General features: G+C 37.7%; 1 protein-coding gene and 1 pseudogene across 6 annotated transcripts in view; one reads left to right on the forward strand and one right to left on the reverse strand.

Annotated features, from left to right (window-relative positions):
* The window catches only part of BTBD9 (BTB domain containing 9), a 483,830-nt gene that overhangs the window by 412,515 nt on the left and 48,761 nt on the right, over positions 1 to 22,554 (reverse strand). For 5 of the 6 annotated variants that reach the window (XM_034962027.3, XM_034962029.3, XM_055113567.2 and 2 more), the window contains 4 exons: positions 21,102 to 21,465; positions 19,663 to 19,927; positions 7,275 to 7,494; positions 4,655 to 4,774 (listed from right to left, as the gene is read on the reverse strand). In XM_034962027.3, the coding sequence (XP_034817918.1) occupies positions 4,655 to 4,774; positions 7,275 to 7,494; positions 19,663 to 19,927; positions 21,102 to 21,465 (969 nt within the window). Of the gene's footprint in view, positions 1 to 4,654; positions 4,775 to 7,274; positions 7,495 to 19,662; positions 19,928 to 21,101; positions 21,474 to 22,554 lie in introns of those variants that run through there. The other variant, XM_055113569.2, reaches the window with a different exon arrangement.
* LOC103786145 (protein TFG-like) lies at positions 14,390 to 15,673 on the forward strand (annotated as a pseudogene).

Raw genomic sequence — 22,554 nt, forward strand, 5'->3', positions numbered from 1 at the left:
ATACCAAGCCAGAAATCATTTAAAAGACTGACAGATTTGAATACATTTTTTAAAAAGTAAAATTCTATATGGCAAAAAGTACCAATAAAACACTAAAAATGCGTTAACAAATTTCATATATGACAGGCAAAAGGATAATGTCATATATATATATATGTATTGATACAAAGTTCTCACAAGACAAAAAGAAAACTATCTCAGAAGAAAAATATGCAGAAGACAAAAACAGGCTTTTCATAAATAAGAAATTAACAAATGGCCAGTATTAAAAGATATTTTAACTCACCAATAAAGAAATTCAAAGTAAAATAGGATTTTTGTTTTAAACAAATTATATATTACATTGGCAAAACGGTGACAGTGTCTGCATTGGTGAAGGTTGACAGAAAGGGGCATTTTTACATGCAATTGGTAGAAATTGAGTACAACATTTCCAGATGGCAAGTTTTATCAATATTTAAAATATATACATTATAACTTTATAATGAGAGATATTTCCATTTTGATAATTTTTTTAAAAAGGAAATAAAGAAAGAAACCGTTTTGTATTAACCAAGTTCACCTCTCCTATGCCAGACTCTAAATTGTCAATTTACACCCATCTCAACACCCTGTCTGGCCTTGTCTCCAGTAAACAACGCTCCTAATCCTCCTCTAAACTCTGACCAGCCCCTGAAGTAAATACCTCTCCCACCTACGCTCTTGTTCCCTCTCTCAACAGGCATAACCTTGAGAACGTTGCTTTTAGCCCTGCTTTCTTCTCTCTCAACTCCCAGGTTTTAGACCAAGATCCCACTTGCAATTCCAGCCACCAGTCACATGCACACTTTGAATTCTACTTCTATCCATTTACACTCATGTTCTAAAGTTTTCTCATTTTTCAGCAATATTATATGGCTGCCAAATTAACAGCACCATGTTGAGGAATAGCTCAAAATTTTAAAAGCACCCCCCAGAGTACTCAATATTCACCATTCATTACTAGTGTTTTCTGTTTAGTACTAGGCCCGATCATCTAAGAAAGCTGTGGAAAGGACTGGGAGAGAGTTTACCAGATAACCAAGAAGACAATTTGAAGGTTACAGATTATGGGTAAAGCGGAAATTGCCTTTCCTGAGAAAGAAAAGGCTGATAAGACATAACAAGGTTCTCAAGGCATATGAAAAACTGAACATAAATTGATGAGTCACTTTTCTCCATCTCCAGTTAAAGGCTGAAGAGGATAACTGGTCTAAGCTTTTGGCTACATAGAGCAATCCCCACTTAACTCATGAACATTCCTAAAACGAGTCCAGAAAGGCAAAGCGGACCATTGCTCTGCGTTCATTATCATGGTTGGAATGTTCACACTGGCTTTGAAGCCTGATATTATCTGCCATTAGATAACATCGACTATCTTGGTGAGGTGAATGCTGACTGAATTACATTTGACAAGATAGATGAATGGCAAATCTTATGTTATATATATTTTACCAACCAAAATATATGAAAACTCCTAGACATATACAAAGATAGGCCGGTTGTTAAGATAAAACTGTTTAAGGCATGTTTTGGACTGTATGTATGGGTTGGCGATACAAAAAAGTACCAAAAAGACTAGGGTCTTTAGAGATTAGAGTGAGAGCCACCTCACAGTGAGAGCTACCGTGACCAACGAGGATGGCAGGAATGACTCTCTCTGAAGGTCAACCACCATTCAGGAGTTTCTGAAATTAGGAAAAATAATAAAAATGACTGCCATTTATTGAGTCCCTCCTTTCTGCCAGAACTGTGCTCTGTACATGTAAATGTGCTGTATCATCTAACTCTCACATCAAACCCCATGAAGAGGTGTTGGTATTCCTATTCTTTATGGATGCAGATACTAGGGCTCAGAGAGGCACAATCTTATTACAACACAAATATGAGGTGAAACAAAGATTTGAGAAGAGCTCTACCTAACTCCACAGCCCATTGTTTTTCTACTACACAGTTCTGATTTATATGCAGTTTAGCCTAAACTCAGAGACAGGACGGGGTAATCTCAGATTTCTCATACATAAGGTATCATTTTTGTAAATGTATTAGATGTAATCTTTCATCGATACATGACACTCACATTCTTCAGGAATAACCTCCAAATTCAGTTTCCTGAAGAAAAAACAAAGTAACCTTTGCAAACAGTTCAGAACCATTTACCATTACAGAGAATTTTCCAGCACTCATACATGTATTAATGAATACATTGATAAAAAGTCTCAAGGAATATATGTACATATTAATGTTCCATCAATCTCTCTTCATTACAGAGTCATTGCCTTGACACCATGAAACCTGTGCTAACATTTATAGAGTACCTACTGCATACAAGGTCACAGTCTGAGCACTATGCAAGAATAATAAAAGATTAGAATCCATACTGCCTGCCTCCAAGAGCTTATAATTTTAGTATCAGAGGCAAGATAAACACGCAAAGGACACTAAAGAACAAAGCTGACATACAAACGTGCAAATTAACTAACATAATGCAAACTGAACACTTACATGCTAAGGAAATAAACAATTTATTTGCCCAGTGAAGTTCTTGGAAGAAGTGCAGTTAGAACATTGTTTAGGTAGACAATGAATAATTGTGAAGATAAGAAACACCAAGACATCCTCAGTTAATCTACAGAGACATATTCTTAGGTTCATTTTTAAATACTATCAAAATTATAACCTAGTAAAAAAGACAGTTTACTAAGGAAAGTAGTAATTAATATAATAAATTGGCTATAATTTTTAAAAAATTCTTATTAACATGGATATCAAGATTCTTTCCTTTTCTTGTTATCATTATCACTAACATCACTGTTGCTCATTTTTTTTCAACCAGAATTGGGAGCTGGCTATACCAAGACAAAAACTGGCATCATGAATACAGCCAGGCTCTAAACACGTAACAGCTCTACCAACAAAGTCAAGGCCAGACAGGAAAGACAAAATAAGGAGAGTATAATAATGCTCACTAATATATAAAGGTAAAGTATATTTTCTAAAAGCCAGAGATCATGATCAAAGGCACGTTTCCATACATACAACAGGAGCTTTCAGGCGGGTAAAGCACACAGGCTGTCATGGCTGGTATTATTATATTCATGATGATTTGTTCTGGGAGTCATGTTCCTGTTGTTTCAAATTAAATGCAAACACACAGTCCTTCAGTCCATATCAGACGCTTTGTTATGCTGCCTGTGTTTTAATCAGATACAACAGTAATAACCTGAGTCAATGCAGACTCAATCTCCTCCTCCATGTGGGGGTCCCTCTGTCACTCTGGAAGTATCCCTAGGCAGCTCTGAGATATGGAATCTTCACTCAATTTCTTGTCCCTCTTATTTTAATCCATTCAAAACTCCTCTGATAAAAGAGCAACCGCTAGACCTGAGACACTTTAGTCTGTCTTTGGGGAAATGAAATTGATTTTCTTCATTTTCACACAAGAGGATCCCTGGGTAACAATATTGTGTCCGGTCATACCAATAAAAAAAAATGTAGGCAACGTTCTTTACTGTACCAGAGGCTGAACGGTTTTGTGAAGTTCCTTAGTGGAGGTAAAAATTCAGCCTTTTGCTGTTAGACCGTAAGTTTCACAAGTATAAGAGTAACTTCTGACCAAGAGACTAAGTGCTGTGGTGCCTTCCCATCTGCTCCCAATCAGCCACAGTGGGAGATCAGATGGGTCATGGGTGAGGGGCCAGCTCCACATTCTCCATGGTGTACACTCACCACATCCCTTCCCTTTTCTTCCTGAGCGAACAAACTAATCACTTTCTACCTTTAATCTTTTGACTTTAAGGTAAAAAATATCTAAAGGCAATTTCCAGTGAGAAAACTACAGCAGAAAAAAGCAACAAAATTTTGGGGGTCTTCAACCACCTAAACAAATTCACTAATTTGTATAGGCTTTACAAAATTTCAGAAATTTTAAATGATGGATTATACCTAAAGGGAGAATATGAAATATTAAAACAGTAGCTTTTTGATACTTTTAAAAGACAACCATATCGAGGGCTGCGATACATAACAAAAATAAAAGCAGAGGTGCTCTGGCTGAAGAGAAGCTCTGAGCCTAGAGCCCCACTAGCTAAGCCTCATTTGCCCCAAATGCAACCCCACTTGAAACACCTGTTCTGTCAAACCCCATTTGTTAACCACTAACCTAGAGAAAAAAACAGATAACCAGAACATGTACAATGGCATTCAAAGATGTCCTCTGGCCCTGGCCATTCCCAGGGAAGACTCCAGAAATATTTCTCATGGCTTTCATAAGAAGAATGCACCCCCTAACAATAATTCTGCTTTCAATGTATCACAATGAATATTACCATTCACTGTATAGCATGGAGTTTAAAAAGCATACCACTTCTCAAATGTTCCCTGTCCCTTCTCATTCATTCACATGTGTACTACATACATATTATACAAGACATGTTGTATAAATAGTTCCACAACACACTGTAAATATTAAGATGCATAATTTTCCATACTTTCCTAAGTTTTTTACTTGGGATATGTTTAGTAGTTGACATCCTGAATAACTCTTTTTTCAAGATGAAAAATGCAGTTCTGCTTCTCCAAGTCCAAATCTCCTTATATAAGAATAAAAATCATTTATTAACCACTGAAAACTAACCTGCAGACACGGGCTGGAAAATATAATTTCTGCCAAGAACGACACAGATATTGTGAATGATCTATCACTCTGACCCAATCAAGTTCATCCATTGACACTTCAATGAAGTATGAGTAAGACCTATGAATCAAAAGGAAAAAGCAGAAAAAAATTACCACATTAAAATAACAATACAAAGCTATACTTTAATAAAGTGTTAAAAGGTACAAAAAATACAGAATTCACTAATTACATTTTCTACATAATCAAATTCTAATAACAAAAGAATGTTATGATAGCATTCACCTACAATGCACTGAAATTATCTCTCAGGTTGTCTGTCTGCTTTCTCAAATCATAAGCTGCTTAAGAACAAAGGCCATCCTGTATTTATATTCATATCCCCAGGGTCCTACACAGTGCTTGGCACATCAGGCATGCAAGATATTTACTCCTTTTCAAACATGGTCAGGATGTCTCACCTATACCATATTAGAAGATAAATGATGCCACGAGAGAGAGAAAGAACAGAAAATGGAGAAGCAGGAAGTATGCTTTCTCCCTCTACCTTCCCTGGCCAGGGTGTTCGGCCACCCCTCTAAGGAAGAAAGTCAACTTGCAATGGCTCCCTCACAGAGGGCAGCTTATCTCCTGCTGCCTCCCAGTCTCCTACCCTCCCACATACAAGCTACCTGCAAAAAAATCAATGACACCAGTCAAGAGATAATGCGTGTTTCGTACAACTTAAAACTTGCCAGCTGATAATCTGGCAGTAACAAAAACAGCCTATCATCCTCCCCTAGTCAGCTACTCCGAACCATTACATGCAGGTCCCATCCTGAACAAATCTATATTCCCCTGTCATAAGCCAAATTTAAATTTGAGATGCAGTTATTACTTGTATTGTAATATCAACAGGAACAATCTTGGAAGATTTAGGTGACCATAAATGTCATCCTGCAACCCACAGTTGTGACCAGAAAAGGTCAGCTTATTTTGTGTCATCCCCTCACTTTCTTTGCTGTCCCCTCACTCTCATTCATTTTATCACTCAGTCTCAAACTGGTTATAACCTTTTATTGAACTTCTCTGGGTTATCAGTAACAGAGGATATAATTTTACAACATGTCAGAATCTTTTTGGCTTAAGATTCTGAATTTTTCACCTTTGCTTAGAATGGTAACAATTTCTGTAAGAAAAGAACTGTTATGTGGTAAAGTTAAATCCCCCGTGAATGTAATGCACATACTGACACAAAGTGGCCTATAAATATTTAACATCACAGAAACAATGACAACTACTTTGCTTCAAACATACTAAACTTTTCTTTTATTATTTTTATAATAACTTCACTATTAGTTAAATGAGTGAAATACGTAAAGCTTTTAGAACAGTGTCTACCACATAAAAGTAATGAAAGTACTGCATATACGTATTATTATTATACTGTTATAATTAATCAGAGACTCTTGGAAATGAGATATGTGGATTGGCTCCACTTTGCCAATTAAAAACATCAAATTATATCCATAAGCTACATATCAGAAAATATATTCTTAATAAAAAGGAAACAGGAAAAGATAACCTGGGGATCTCACACATCATGTACATGGGAAATGCTGACTCACACTTCATAAAGCTTCCCCTCATACTTGGCTCAAATGGCCTAAAAGGCCAGTATAGTGGCAGTTGTGCTAACAGAAGAAACACACTACCTTGTAAGGTTTGCAGGGCATCATCATCATTACTATTTAAGCCCTTCATGCCCAGATCTAAAGAGGCATAAGTGGGGCACAGTTTCTGGGTATGCCGGGTTTAGGTTTATGATAAACAGCAATGAAGGAAACAGTTCAGTTCTTGTCACTCATACTGCTCTGGTACTTCTGCCATTATGGTTGAACCTAGAAGCCACAGTGGGTGAAAGCATCACAGTGGCTGGAAGAAAGGCAGAATTCTGAAGCCCCCAAGAAACTAAATGGGTTCCCAAACTGGAGTTCATTAAACTTTTTCACAAATTTCTTTTGTTTTGAGGATAATACTTATCTACACACTAAAAGACATTATTTCTCTTCACCATATGGTAAAATGCATTTAAAAAGTTATAATATTCAAAACCAATGAATCAAGTAAATAATGTTAACTCATGGTAGAATACAAAACGACTATTAAAAATACATTTTAGAGGAATATTTTTTAAAGGGTAGAGTGTTCACAATATATTAATTTAAAAGTAAAATTAGCTTTTTGTATATCTAATCTTCATTTTATAAAACTATGTTTGTGCAGGTTTCTGTTTTGTGTGTGTATGTGTCCATGCATAATTGAAAAAAATGCTAGATACATATGAAGATTAATAATGGGTAATGAGATTAGTAGCAATTTTTATTTTCTTCTGTGTGCTCTTCTATATTTTCTATGGTTTCTACAATAAACACATATTTTTATAAGAAGAAACAAACAAAAAAGTGTATTTCTTTTAAAGAAATATATCCTTTAACTCCTTCCCCAAAACCAACCTTCAAGATATAGCAGAATAATCACAAAGAAATAAACCATCATATCTGTAAAACAAAAGTAAATGACCACAAAGCTAAGTCATCTCAAACATAATGTCAGTTTCTAAGTCATGCTAATCACTTACCGGCTATCTCGGTCCCACAAGAGTATCCGTATGTGATTGATAATGGATGGCTGACCTAGCTTAATCTCGATGCCAGAACGGCAGTCATCATCAATTGGGTGCCTTGAAAATCCATGATCCAAATCATAATTTTGAGTATCACCATCTAATAAGGCTGATTTCAGCTCCCCCTTTACAACTTGGGCTCCATACTTCATAGTTGCAATGTTTTCTTCTGGTACTACAGTTAAAAATAGAAAAAGCAAGGTTAATGATTACTTATTTATTCTGTATTTTTTGAAAAAAATACAATTCTAGCATTCCAGTTTATTCTAGTATCTGCATTTAAGAACAGCATAGACAAGTTTATTTGATAGAAAATACAGAACATCTATGAGGATTAAGACACCATTCAGAGGCCGGGTGCAGTGGCTCATGCCTGTAATCCCAGCACTTTGGGAGGCCGAGGCGGGTGGATCACTTGAGCCCAGGAGTTTGAGACCAGCATGGGCAACATGGGAAGACCCTGTCCCTATTAAAAACAAACAAAAAAAATGTTCAGAGTTTAAATGTAATATTAGTATCACAACCACAAAGTGCTTGAGACTAATGTTATTTTTCAAAAGTTAATAAAACTAGAAAAGGCATGTACTAGGACAAACAAATCAGCTCTGCTGAGTTCATTCTACTAGTAACTTTAATATCTACTAAACAGGCGGGGTGCAGTGGCTCATGCCTGTAATCCCAGCACTTTGGGAGGCCGAGGTGGGCGGATCACCTGAGGTCAGGAGTTCGAGATCAGCCTGGGCAACACAGTAAAACCCCGTCTCAACTAAAAATACAAAATTAGCCAGGCGTGGCGGCCCATGCCTATAATCCCAGCTACTCGGGAGGCTGAGGCAGGAGAATCACTTGAACCTGGGAGGCAGAGGATGCGATGAGCTGAGATCGCGCCATTGCACTCTAGCCTGGCCAACAAGAGTAAATCTCCGTCTCAACAACAAAAAAATCTACTAAACAAAAATAGCATGTAAGATGACCTGTACCTGCCATCTGGACTGAGGACAATGTATAAAAGCAAAGCAAACAGGTCAGAAATCTGTTAAAACAACAGAAAAAGAAAGGTTCCAATATAGCATAGCTGTTAGTTATATATGAATATGCTGAAATTAATTAATCTAGCTTATAAAACAAGATCATTTAAAAAAAGATATCTTTTTTCTGCACTTGAGAATTTTTAAAAATGAAAATTGATAGTCTGTCATCAAAATCAGTATTATGGTTATTATTAAATCCCCTCCCCTCACCAACATTAGATTTATTAAGCACCAATTGTGCCTGGGACTCTGAAGTCCTCCATGTAAATTATGCTTCACAGATGTGGAACCTATCTTCCAGGTACTAACATTCTAAAACTGACACTCTCCATGGAAAGACAAGAGGCTGCAGAAAGATGTTAAGAGCTTGAAGAGTCAGAGATTAAACAGTGGCTCCACATTTAGCCAGGTGCATCACTTTGAAGAAGTTTCCCTCTCTCAACTTCCATTTCTCAATGGGGTAGGGGGGAGACCATATCTATCCCCCAGGTGTTTCTGTTTAAGAATTAAATGAGATGATGTTTGTAAAGCATATTATGAGCTCTACTCATATATACATATATTTTCAAAATATACAGCCATTACTATTAAGAAAACATATTAAAAAGCACATGATAAGAGAACTATGTATGTTTACAGACTAAAAAAATACCGAATTCTCACAGTACACATACATTTTGGTTGTGTGATTTGAATACGGGAAAGTCTGGGCTATAATCAGGTTATTGGCAAAAAGATAGTAATTCATCATTGCAGATTTCTGGAAAAAATTTTTTTAATTTCAAATGAAGATGAGTAAAGAGAGTGGCACCAGAAAAGAACAATACATTGCAGCTGAAAAATGGAAGTTTAAAATGGAAGCAAAAGACTGTAGCAACCCAGCAAAAATAAACAAAACATCCTAGTTATGCTTAACTTCTTACCATCAGAAGTTTAAGTGCTATCGATTTATAACTTTCTAAATTCTATTAGCATGTGATAATCACCCATATTCTTCCTCTTTAACAAATCTTCTATAATACATGTGCTAGACACTGTCCTAAGCACTTTGCAAATATTAATTCCTTTGACTTACTCCTCATAATAATCCTTTGAGTACAGTACTATTATTACATCCATTTCACAGATGAGAAGCGGAGGCAGAAAAAAGTTAGACAGACTTACTTGTCCCAGGTCACAAAGCCAGGAAGTAGCAGAGCTGAGATCAGAACCTAAGCGGTCTGCCTGCAGAGGCCCTGTTTTTAACAGAATATTCTGCTCCTTCCCTCTTGAAGGGTTTCTGATGAATGGCCATACCTTCTCCCTCTTTCTAACCCCTACTTCCCTCTAAAATTGCCTTAGACCCAGAGGAAAGAAACAAATAGTCTGATATAGGGAAAAAAAATGTTAAAGTGAAAAAAACCAAGCTTAAGATTCAGGCTCTATCATTCACCCCCCTTGAGTAAGGCCTGTTAGTCTCTCTGAATCTGCTTTCTCATCTAAAAAGAATACTTTGTCCAACTGACCTCATAGGGTTACTGTAAAAATTACACTACAGATAAAAATTACAATACAGATAATATATGCTAAAGTAACATATAAAGCGCTCATTCAGTATTCAGTCAAAAGGCATTTTTCTGAGGACTCATCCTGTACCAGGCACCATGCAAGGTATTGGGAAGAATTAGTGAACTCGACAGAGATAGGCCCTGCCCTCCTGACACCTCCAATCTAGAGAGGAAGTACTTTATAAGCAAGCAAGCAAACAAAAGCTTAAAATCCATGCTATTCAGATATCAATGATGCATAACTACTTGGTAAAAATAAATGTGTTTTCCCTTCTTGCTAGGCATAAAAAGTGGAGGTGCAAAGTCTGTTGCTGCTGATCCCTGGAACCATCTCCTGCAGTCCTGACACCACAAGTCAAAACTAAGCCAAAGGCTGGGCACGGTGGCTCATGCCTATAATCCCAGCAGTCTGAGAGGCCGAGGCAGGTGGATTGCCTGAGAGGTCAGGAGTTGGAGACCAACCTGACCAACATGGCGAAACCCCATCTCTACTAAAAATACAAAATTAGCCAGGTGTGGTGGCATGAGCCTGGAATCCCAGCTACTTGGGAGGCTGAGACAGGAGAATCACTTGAACCCGGGAGGCGGAGGTTGTAATGAGCTGAGATGGTGCCACTGCACTCCAGCCTGGACGACAGAGCCAAGACTCTATCTCAAAAATAAAAAATAAAAAAACTAGGCCAAAGACGGGAACATCAAGCTCTCAGATTTAGAATCTAATGCCACCTTTGGATTTTCTCTAAACATAAGTTTCTTCAACACTAAAACTTATGAAGCTAGGGGTAACATACCAGGCACAAGAGTTTCAAGTGATTGTGACTAAAGTCTAAAATGGAAATGAAATTTCTACCACAAGTCTAAGTCTTCTTTTGAAGTTTATTTCAAGGGTACTTGAAAACTTTCCTAACCATTCTTGATACAGACAGATTCATTCCCTGAAAGTACTTTTCACTTCAAAACAGAGAACATCTACACAAGTGGAAATTCTCTCATGGTAACTATATGAGTATCTCATTGGATAAAAATATACCTCCAAGAATTTTTCTGCAAAATCCATAATTAAGTGATGAATATAATAGGAAGAATCATCATGAGAAAATTCAAATCATAATAAAATAAATCAAACCATAAATATTCTTAGTGCCTATATCTGTCTATCAGTAGAGAAAAAAAAAGCTCTTGAAAAAATACAAAGTGCTGGCTGGGTACAGTGGTTCATGCCTGTAAACTCAGCACTTTGGGAGGCCGAGACAGGTGGATTACTTGAGTACAGGAGTTTGAGACCATCCTGGCCAACATGGCAAAACCCCATCTCTACTAAAAATACAAAAAATTAGCTGAGCGTGGTAGTACATGTCTATAATCCCAGCTACCTGGGCAGCCAAGGCAGGAGAATCACTTGAACCTGGGAGGTGGAGGCTGCAGTGAGCCAAGATCATGCCACTGCACTCCAGCCTGGATGACAGAGCAAGACTCTGTCTTGAAAAAACCAGGTGATAAAGATTAAACAAGATAGTAGATAATCATAATTTTTTACACATAATTTTTAATGCATTTTACAAGCATTAAGAAAAATATTAAGCTTTGAAATTCTACAGCTAGGTAGAGATTGCTAATTATTAGAAGGAAAAATTAAGGAGAAATGAAGCAGAATGTACCCCTAGCTACACAGTGCCAAAATCTGAGAGGAGTGCTGGGTTAATTACCTTGTGCTTTTCTTTCATTGCTTTATGTTCTTAATTATCTTTTATCGAACTCTCTATTACATGTAGGTTGACAGGGTCATTCGCCCCAGTGGATTATTTGGATCCAGACTTAGTTCTCTTCCCAAAGCAATCTACTTACCCAATTCTGTCACCTAAATCATTTTCTACTCCCCATCCCAACTTCCCTAGAAAATGTATGGATGCTCCCTTCCTGTGAATAATCCCCAAGAACTGCAGCATTACAAGTGACTTTCTTGACAATTCCTCACTTACCTTAACTTTACCTCCCCCTTTTTCCCACTCTCTGCAGGCCTCCTTTCCACATTTGACAGTACTGGCACTCAAACATACCACAGAATGGAAATAAAAAAGAACCCAGGCAGAAGAATCTATGGAAGAGCATTTTCTTGGTGAGTCAGAAGACCAGCACTTTGGTTCCAGTTCTGGCATTGAATTCACTTGGTAATTTAGGCAAGTTACATAGATCGCAGAGCTGAAAGGGACCTTCATCCTATTAAATAAAAAAAAAAAAAATCCTAGGGTGCTTCCTATGTGCTGCTCACTGTACTAGACTCAGCCCTCCCGAGCTCACCATCTCAGGAGACAAGAGCACGTGTACCGACACTACACACTCCCATGGAGGAATACTCATTAGAGATGATTTATACATCCCCTATTTACATATGATATTTTCTCTAGCACAATAAACTATAGTTGGGAAGATACAAATAGCATCTTCTATCTTTGAAGATACAAAGCCAAAGAGTTTTATTTATTTTACTTGTATTTTTTTAGAGACAGGTTCTTGTTCTGTCACCTAGGCTGGAGTGTGGTGTCACGATTATAGCTCATTGCAGCCTCAAACTACTGGGCTCAAGCAATTCTCCTGTCTCAGCTTCCCAAGCATCTGGGACTACAGGCACACACAATCACACCCAGCTAATTTAAAAAAAAATTTTTAGAGACTGCATCTCACTATATTGCCCAGGCTGATCTTGAACCCCTTGCCTCAAGTGGTCCTCCTGCCTTGGCCTCCCAAAGTGCTGGCATCACAGGTGTGAGCCACTGCACCCAGCTCAAAGAGCTTTGAAAGTATTAAAGGTTCACTGTTACTATTACTATCTTTATGTGATAGATGAGACAAATTTAAATTCTAGTTTAGAAGCCAGGGATGGATTCATTCAGCCACTCATTTATCACTTAGCAAAACAAAAGTCTAGATTCAGGCACTGTGCTACTAGGTAGGTGCTTGAAAAACAAAGGCAAAACAACATAATTACATTGTTCAAAAAGCTCAACCTAGTATAAGAATCTAAGCAAACAAACCAAGAAATATAATATCACAGTTGCAAGCTCCCTCAGTCTGAGGAAACTATAGGGATAGGTACAGGGTAAACAGGACAGACCACACACACACACACACGCACACACACACACACACACGCATATTTATGTGTTAACCAATAATGTAACTTAGCAGTCCTATGAACAGACTGACTTTTTATTCAATAAAGATATCTTGAGGGTAGAATTTGTGATATGCTCCCTACTATAAACATTCAGAAACAAGAAATTACTCTCTTTCCCCAAATCTAAAACCTGAGATATACAAAATGAAATATAACTCAGCCTTAACAAAAAAAGCACTAACTTTTTAGGATAGATAGAAATATCTCCACAGCTAAGACAAAGCTAAATGTCTGGCAGAGGTACAGGTAGTTCAAACACCCTAAGGAAAAAAAAATTCATTAAAAAGTTAATTCTCTTTCCCCAGCTGTACAGAAAAATGTTCATCATTATATATGCATAAAACTAGTCTAAACTACCTTCCAGAAAGACCATCACAGATAAGTTTAAAACACTGTTTGGATCTTTTTTTTTTAAGGGGGAAAAAAATCCCTGTAATTTGGTAAAAGCCTTAGGACATGCAGCTCTAAGAATTAAACTGTACAGTAACCAATGATAATAAATTCAAAGAAAAAGCATTAGTCTCTATATCCCAGTCCCAAGATAAAACCTCTCTACACTTCATGAAAAGTCCCCAAAGACACAGAATCTACATCCAGATTCTGAACAACAACAACAACAAAACCAAATTCTGTCAATAACTTCAAAATAAACAGACCTATCTTTTCAAGTCATCAGCCCAGGAACACTTCTGAAATTTTATGTCCTTTTTTTCCCCTAACAGTGAAGAAATTTGATAAAAGAAACAATGACATGAATGTTAAGATAACATTTACTGGCCAGGCGTGGTGGCTCATGCCTGTAATCCCAACACTTTGGGAGGCTGAGGCAGGTGGATCACCTGAGGTCAGGAGTTCAAGACCAGCCTGGCCAACCTGGTGAAACCCCATCTCTACTAAAAATACAAAAATTAGCCAGGCGTGGTGGTGGGCACCTGTAATCCCAGCTCCTTGGGAGGCTGGGGCAGGAGAATCACTTGAGCCCAGGAGGCTAAGGTTGCAGTGAGCCGAGATTGCGTCGTTGCATTCCAGCGTGGATGACAAGAGTGAGACTCCATCTCAAAAAAAAAAAAAAGGGTAAAATTTACTTAGAAAATAACCTATTTTTGGCGATTGGGTGGGCCCACATGAGCCTACAAGTGAGGTGCAGTGGCCATGGAGGGCAACCGAGGGGTCAGTGACCACAGACTCCCCACAACACCCCAGCCTGGCGGCCTGACATCAGCCCAGTCAGTGGAGACCTGTGGAGAGGTGGCGGTGGTGGCCTCCACAAGCCCTCTTTCTCTAGGGTTGTATAGATAGAACATCCTGGAGTCCACCATGAACAGACAGTTGGACCTAAGTGGGAAGGTAATCATGAAAGCTCAACTTGGGGAGGATATTCCAAAAATTCCTATTCATAATGAAGATATTAATATTACTTATGATGAATTAGTGCTAATGATGCAACGAGTTTTCAGGGGAAAACTTCTGCGTAATGTTGAAGTAACAATAAAGTATAAAGATGCAGATGACGATCTTATAACAATTTTTGATAGTTCTGATCTTTCCTTTGCAATTCAGTGTAGTAGGACACTGAAATTGACATTATTTGTTAATGGCCAACCAAGACCCCTTGAATCAAGTCAGGTGAAATATCTCTGTCGAGAACTGACAGAACTTTGAAATAAAGTGAATCACTTATTGGATAGCTTGGAACCACCTGGAAAACCAGGACCTTCCACCAATATTCCTGAAAATGTTACTGTGAATGGTAGGGAAGAAAAGCCTGCTTCTTCGGATTCTTCTGGAAAACAGTCTATTCAGGTTATGGCAGCAAGTACGTCAGCTTTTGACCCTTTTAAAAAACCAAGATGAAATAAAAAATAATGTTACGTCGGCATTTGGCTTAACAGATGATCAGGTTTCAGGGCAACCCAGTGCTCCTGCAGAACACTGTTCAGGAACATCTGACAGCATTGCCGCCTCCTCCTCAGTAGCAGGTCACCCACCAGGAGTTCAGCCACAGCAACCACCATATACAGAAGCTAAGATACAAGCAGGTCACACTGAAAGTCAGCTGTATCAATAGTACCAGCAACAGGCTAGCTATGGTGCACAGTGTCTGTGGGCTCTACCTCAGCAGCCTCAACAGTATGGTATTCAGTATTCAAAAAGCCAGAGTCAGCAGACTGGACTCCAAACAACCTCAGCAGTTCCAAGGATATGGCCAGCAACCAACTACCCAGGCACCAGCTCCTGCCTTTTTGGTCAGCCTCAACAACTGCCTGCTCAGCTGCCACACGGTACCAGGCAAGCAATTATCCTGCACAAATTTATACTACCCAAACTTTTCAGCCTACTAATTATACTGTGGCCCCTGCCTCTCAACCTAGAATGGCTCCAAGCCAACCTGGGGCCTATAGACCAAGATCAAGTTTTACTTCACTTCCTGTAAGTAGCATGACCCCTCCTCCAACTGGGCCTAATCCTTATATGTCCTCCCTTTGGTCACGGCTATACCCAACCTGGACCTGGTTATCGATAAGGAGGCTCATCTACACCAATTAATGTAGCTGCTAGCTATTGGCCTCCCAAAAGACTCCAGTACTGTTTTAATCTGTAATGAAGTTCACAAATTTTAAAAGCAGAGCATTTTTTATGATATCTTTGTTGCTGTTAATTGAAAGTATAATTTGCTGGAACACAAAGACCAAAATCAAAGTTTTTTCCTCCCTGCTTAAAAATGTAGCAACTTCTTAGTTATTTTGGAACACTACTCTTACATGTGTGTAAAGTGATTGACCTTCTAGCTTCCCTTGTCCAGAGGATATTAAAATGCTAGTGTAAGGTTTAGTCATCTTACTTGGCTTTCTGCTATTAACATGGTGTACTAAAAGTAGAGCCCTTTTAGAATACGACTAGATGTCATGTATAAAATGTAAGACTGATAGATTAATAAAGATGATTGAATAAAAAAAACCTATTTTTTCAGGGTCTGACAGGGAAGTGTAATGCTTCCTTGTATTTATATTATTGATTTTATTATTCATATGCTTTAAAAGTCAGGAAAAACAGACTTACTTAATCATTACTCAAGTTTAGAAGTTAGATAAAGGATTCCCAAACATTTACATAGTCTCTTCCTTGAGCTCCCCCTCATTCACTTCAAACTGAAGAATTTAACATTGATGAACAACAATCTGTGTATATATCATTCCAGAACTGAGTGACTCGACTGGCTAAGTTCTCCCTTTCGCAACTAATCTCCTGAGTTTCTTGTAACCCAGGTACTACCCTTATACTGACCAGTTGATCAATTCCAAACTACCAGTAACCATGTGAAATGTCCAAAACAAATTCTCACTCCTGCAAACATGTCCCAAGATTATTCCTATAATGAATCCAGTTCTAGGGCCTTTTCAGCACTTCAAATCAAATGTAGGGCAAGAGAGGGAAAGGAACTTATATAAGACAGGATCCGACATGATAATTTGAAAAGCCTAACACTAATTACTCATCTTACTACCTCTTCACTTGCCATCCTCCCACACTTTATCCAAGGCTGACACTTAACTAGTACCATTCTCTAGCACCTCTGATTTCTTCCTGGACCTCTCCCAACCTGATCTCTCTAGCTACCATACTATTTTTTTTTACTACCTTTCAATCCAATTCACAAATCAGACAGGCAATATGTTATCTCTATTATCTTTTCAAACATCCATGGCCTAATTCCCTGGCAGCCAATCTTCTGTACAGATTACTTATCAACTAATCACAATTTATATCCAAAAGTTGTCTCTCAATTTTCTTGACCTCCCCATCATGAGCTACCACTGACCATTGAATCCATAGGAAAGCTCTCTCCTCCGGTTGTCCTCTGTAACTCCATTCTATCCCAAATGTCTTCCTTCTTCCTTCTCTACCTTAAGTTCCCTGGCAATAGGTTTTCTCCAAGTTTCAGACTTTGATTTTTACTTCTTTTTCTATACTCTAGCAGCTCAGGTTTCAACTCTTTTATCACCAGCTTTGACTGGTCCTAAAGAGTAATGTGTTCCTATTTCCTATTAGACATTTCTCCCTGCATTCATTCACTAAGCATTCACCAAGCATTCACCAATTACCCATTATATGCTATTTAGTGTGTTAAATGTTGAGGATATAGAGATCAATAAGGCCTATAAAGATCATCTCTGCCTTCAAGGATCAAAGACAAGTAAACAAAAATGTTTAAAACAATGTGATCAAGGTGGTAATTCTCACACAGATATACACAGAAAAAAAAAACACATCATAATGATATATGGTAACAATGGTTTCCTATATTGAGCTTACACACATTATTTGCACACATTATTTTAATTAAGTCTCATAACAATGCTAGGAGATATAAAAGGTAAAATTCCTTAAATAATTTAATACCAGATTGTACAACTAGTAAGTGACTAATTCAGGATTTGAGGTCAAATTTGTCTGGGCCAAAACCTATGTTTCTTTTCCTATGCCCAGTGAAAAGAAATCTAGACCTGATAAGTCAGGAGAGAATTCTGTTAAGAACGTCTGTTTAAGATCAATCAGTATTTCAAGAGAATGTTTAAAGGCATAGTCAAGAAGAGATAACTCAGGGAAATGACTAGTTTGGGACAGAAGTTACAACTTGCAACCCCAAAACCCTCAAACTCAATCTAAAAAACAAGCTCAGCATCTTCTTCAAAGAAGTACTATACTGTATTTCATTACAGACATACCTAGTGTTCAAATTTTTAAATTTCTGAAATCGCAGTGTAGACATCATAGTGTGTCACAGTTAATTGGCAGTATTGTTTCTTTTCTTAGTGGAACATAAAATAATGGTGCCTGAGAATTTCCGGCTTCTTAGATTTGATAACAAATGGTAACTTTCTCCTAAACTTAATCGCCACATTTATATCCCTTGAATCACCAAGATCTATTTTTTTCCATCGTATCCGTTCTAATCATCCATTATTTTCCATTTTCCCTGCCACCAATCTGGTTTGAGGTAGTATCAATTGTGCACAGATTAAATACTCTCCTCACTAGTCTCTCTGAATCAGTTTTCCCCTATTCTAAATACTCAAATACAGCACTATGGATCAGTCTTTCAAAACCACCACTGTATGCATGCCACTCTCCCTCTCTCAAATTGGTTCCCCACTGCATATAAGGGAGATTCCAATCTAGTTTCCAAGACTTCCATAAACTGGCCTAAGCTGACCTTCACATAGTTTCTTTGCTATTAATCAATAAAAGCCTTCTACTCTAATCAAGCTATTCTGTTTATGGTCTCTTCAAATGCTCTAACCTCTGTCTATTAACCTCATGATTCTTCCCATCTGAAATTCACCCAACTCTTATACTATTCAAATCAAATGTCAAGGCTCAACTCAAGCTTCATAACCTCCATGAAATCTCCCTCAACCATTCCAAGCCACTTCTTCTTCTGAAGTTCTATAACATGTACTCCCTTTAATATTGTTGTATTTAACTTTTCATGGTAGTTTATGTCTTATTTCCACAATGAAATTAAAAGGATCAAAGGCAGAGACTATGTTTAACAATTATGCAGCATAGTTTAGTGGTTAATTACACAACTTCTGGAGCCAAACTACATAGGTTTGACTCTCAGCTCTGTCATCTTTCTGTGTGACCTTGGGCAAGTTACTTAACTTCTCTGTTTCAGTTTCCTCATTGTGTAAAATGGAGTCAATAACAGTATACACCTCAAAGAGTTGTGAGAATTAAATCGTGTAGGACCTGTTCTTGATACGTACTATGCACTCTGTGTTAATTGCTATAAATCCATTAATAAGAAAAATCACCACTTAAGTGGCAATAAGTATCGTAAGTGTTAGCTACACTATGTATGTATGTTACATAAGTGTTAGCTATTACTATTGTTATTTAGAATCTCCATGTTCAGCCGGGCGTGGTGGCTCATGCCTGTAATCCCAGCACTTTCTGAGGCCAAGGCAGGTGGATTACCTGAGGTCAGGAGTTTGAGACCAGCCTGGCCAACATGGTGAAACCCCGTCTCTACTAAAAATAAAAATTAGCCGAGTGTGGTGGTGGGTGGCTGTAATCCCAGCTACTCAGGAGGCTGAGGCAGGAGAATCACTTGAACCTGGGAGGCGAGGTTGCAGTGAGCCGAGATTGCACCTTCCATTCTAGCCTGGGCAACAAGAGTGAAACTCCATCTCAAAAAAAAAAAAAGAATCTCCATGTTCATGGTACCCAAAATAATAAGTACATAGAATGTACTCAGTATTTATTTGATGGAGGAAGGAAGAAAAGGTCTTAACATGAGCAGCAGCTTTTTAGGAAAGTGTCCATTTCTGACATTCTGGGGAGGAGTTGAGAAATCTGTCCAGGAATGACAAGAAATACCTATTTGGGGGTCTACAAAAGCTAATCAATCTCAGGAGGAATTAACAGGAAAATGACAGGGAAAGACATTCCATAGGCTAGCTGTTTATAAACGTACATATTTCATGTACACCTGCACTATACGGTTCTGTAGTAGCTTTGCGGTTTTAATGGCATGAGAGGCATACCAAGCTTCTTGGTTGAGTTTAGGATAGACAGGTACTTACTGAGCATGCCTCTATAATTGAGGTCCATATCCCGGCTCTCAGATCGCACTTTAATGGCATCCAGGATGGCATCAGGAGACAGCAGTCCTGAAGGCCTCACAACATTCAGAAGCTCTGTGAGGCTCATGAGAGGTAAACGCACAGCCTGCATGATTTCAGCATGATTCTCCTTTGAATTGTGCTTACACCAGTTTAATAAGGCTAGGAAAATATCTTTTTCGGGAGCTGCAAATGAATCTCTTAACACGATGTTTAAAAGTGCTGTCTGAAAAGGATAAAAAGGTAAAATTCCAGTTATATGAAGTTCAACCACTGCATGATCAATCAGTAAAAGCTTACAGGACAAGTATAACTTAGCCAATTAACTCTTTTTGACCCTCTCCTTCCCTTATGTTTTGTGCCACATATTCTCCTACTCATTATGGCTGTGTAAACAACCAAGATGGTAGCACCATTCTTTTATGCTCAGGTATCTTGTACCACTACATCAAACATTTAATCTTTCCAAACACATCTGCATTCATCTTTTTTAAAACAGCAAAAAGAAAAATGCCAAAGTGAAAAGCTGTCAATACATTCAGATTCTTCAAGAGAGTGTACACTGTTAAGTTAGAAAGACATATTTGGCATTTAACCTTCAAGAGAGTGTACACTGTTCAGTTAGAAAGACATATTTGGCATTTACAATTCAAATTTTGTTCCACAGTATTACTTCACTACCATACTTTTGGCTCTCAGATCTCCAAACTGACCTCCAGGAACAATGTTGCAACCCTCAAAGATCATTGTCTTTAAAAATCAAGTAGAAAAAAATGAAATAGGATAACACAGATCTTAATTTACACTCAAATCAAGATATGTAGCTTTTCAATAGATTTTTCTCATTAGAAATACCCAGGTTCTAGAAGGAACACAACAAGGGAAATGGAGAGACAATCACCACCCAGAGTTCAAAGGAAGATTTGAGCAAAACAGTTTTACTCTAGCTATAACACTGAATTTTAAGCCAGCAAAAAAAGCAGGGACTTAAAGACATCAAATGATGCATCAGATCTCCTCTATGAATTTGCCTGCTTGCTCTAAGGAATCATTAGTCACACTCTCTGTCAGAGAAAAACAAAACCAAAAGGTAGTATGCAATACCAAAAAGGACCCTATTTGATTGTCACTACCTTGAAAACAACCACACAGCAGCACAGTCTCTTTTGCACATAAAACTTAGCTGAAGAACCTTAAAAGAAAACACAACCAACCAGCCCCTCTCTTTTATGATCTAGAGTCCTGGTAGCTAGATGCAAGTGGCTAGACCAGATAACCAATGATAACGCTTTGATACCAATGATTTTTTTTATTATTCTTAGTCCATTGCTATACTTCTACAGTATAGGTATAAATAAAACAATGCATGCCTATAAATTACTTGTAGACAAATGACACACCTTAGAAAGGGAGAGGAAACCTTCACTTGAGAGGACTTCCTGAGCATTCCTATCCATAAACATGCAGCACATACAAGTTAACTTGGGAAGTGAGTAGAGACTGGCAACATCAAAAGTCATGCAGACATTCTGAATGTTAAGTATGGTGCAGAGATACTCAGAGGTAGAATCCTCTAGCTCTGGAAATCCATATTTATGAGCCAGGCTCAAAAAGTCCAGCAGCACCTCCTCCTTCTCATCTGTCAGCGTTGCCCGCCCAGTGTAGATATATTTGAGTAGCATTGTGAATGCTTCTGCAGTGGTGTCTTGGAGAGGAATTTCTGCTTCAGGCTGAGACTCTCGCATTCCACCATATAATAATGCTCTGCACATCAGGGAAGAAACACATGAAGAAACCCTCAAATAGGATTTGCTACAAAATATTGGAAATAACAGTTATCAACATTATGCAAATATAAATTTTTTTAATGACACAAAGATCCAAGTGAAAAAATGCAAAGTAATCATTTAAAATGGTTCTTTACAGGACACAAGAGGAATGATTTTAAAACTATTTGAATTAATTCTGTAAGCCACTGAACTAATGAGATACTCTGAAAGCTCAAGATATGTGACAGATATCAAATAGAAAGATGAGAGTGATCTTTTGAGAGGCACAATGAAGTTGATATAAAGATGTTAAAGGTCAATAAGGCAATTTAAAAAGTAAAACTCTATAGGAAAAGATATAATCAGATAAACACTAATATGATGCCATTCTCCCCTGTAAGACTGGCAGAAGTTAAAAGGCTTGTTAATATCAGTGCTGCAAAAGCAATGGAAAAACATGTTCTTTGATACGCTGCTTTGAGAGTATAAATGGCAGCCCTTTATGGAAAGTAATTTAGTAGCATCTAGTCAAATCTAAAATGTGCATACCCATCAACTCAGTAATCTCTCTTTTAGGACTCAATTCTAGGGAAGTAATACAGTAAAGAAAAATGTGTAAGAAAACATACCGAAACACTAGTAAAAATCTGAATGTCCATCAGCAGCAACATGGTTAAAAAAACTGTGATATACGCATTCTATGCAGCCATTAGAAAGCTCAAGGGAGATCAACAGGTACTGTTTTGAAAACATGTCCAGGATATGGTAGGCAAGTAAATAAAATTGCAGATCCATATGTACTGCATTAAAAAAGTATATAACCAAATATTTACATGTTTATGCACATATGTCTATATTGGTATTTCTTTAAATCAAGAAAAATCAGAGGAAATTCATATTAAACTCTTAACATCACTTATTTCTGGAAAATGGTATTAGATGGCTGGGAGACAAAGACTTTCATCTGTTACTTTATAAATTAAAAATGAAATTACTGATAGGATTACAGTGATTTTTTATTTTTTTCCTTTCAGATTAAACAAAAAGCCCTACATTATTGCTTATCTAAAAAAATGAAAACTAG

The sequence above is a fragment of the Pan paniscus genome, chromosome 5 (assembly GCF_029289425.2).
Source record: "Pan paniscus chromosome 5, NHGRI_mPanPan1-v2.0_pri, whole genome shotgun sequence".
In the NCBI taxonomy this organism is placed as follows: domain Eukaryota; kingdom Metazoa; phylum Chordata; class Mammalia; order Primates; family Hominidae; genus Pan; species Pan paniscus.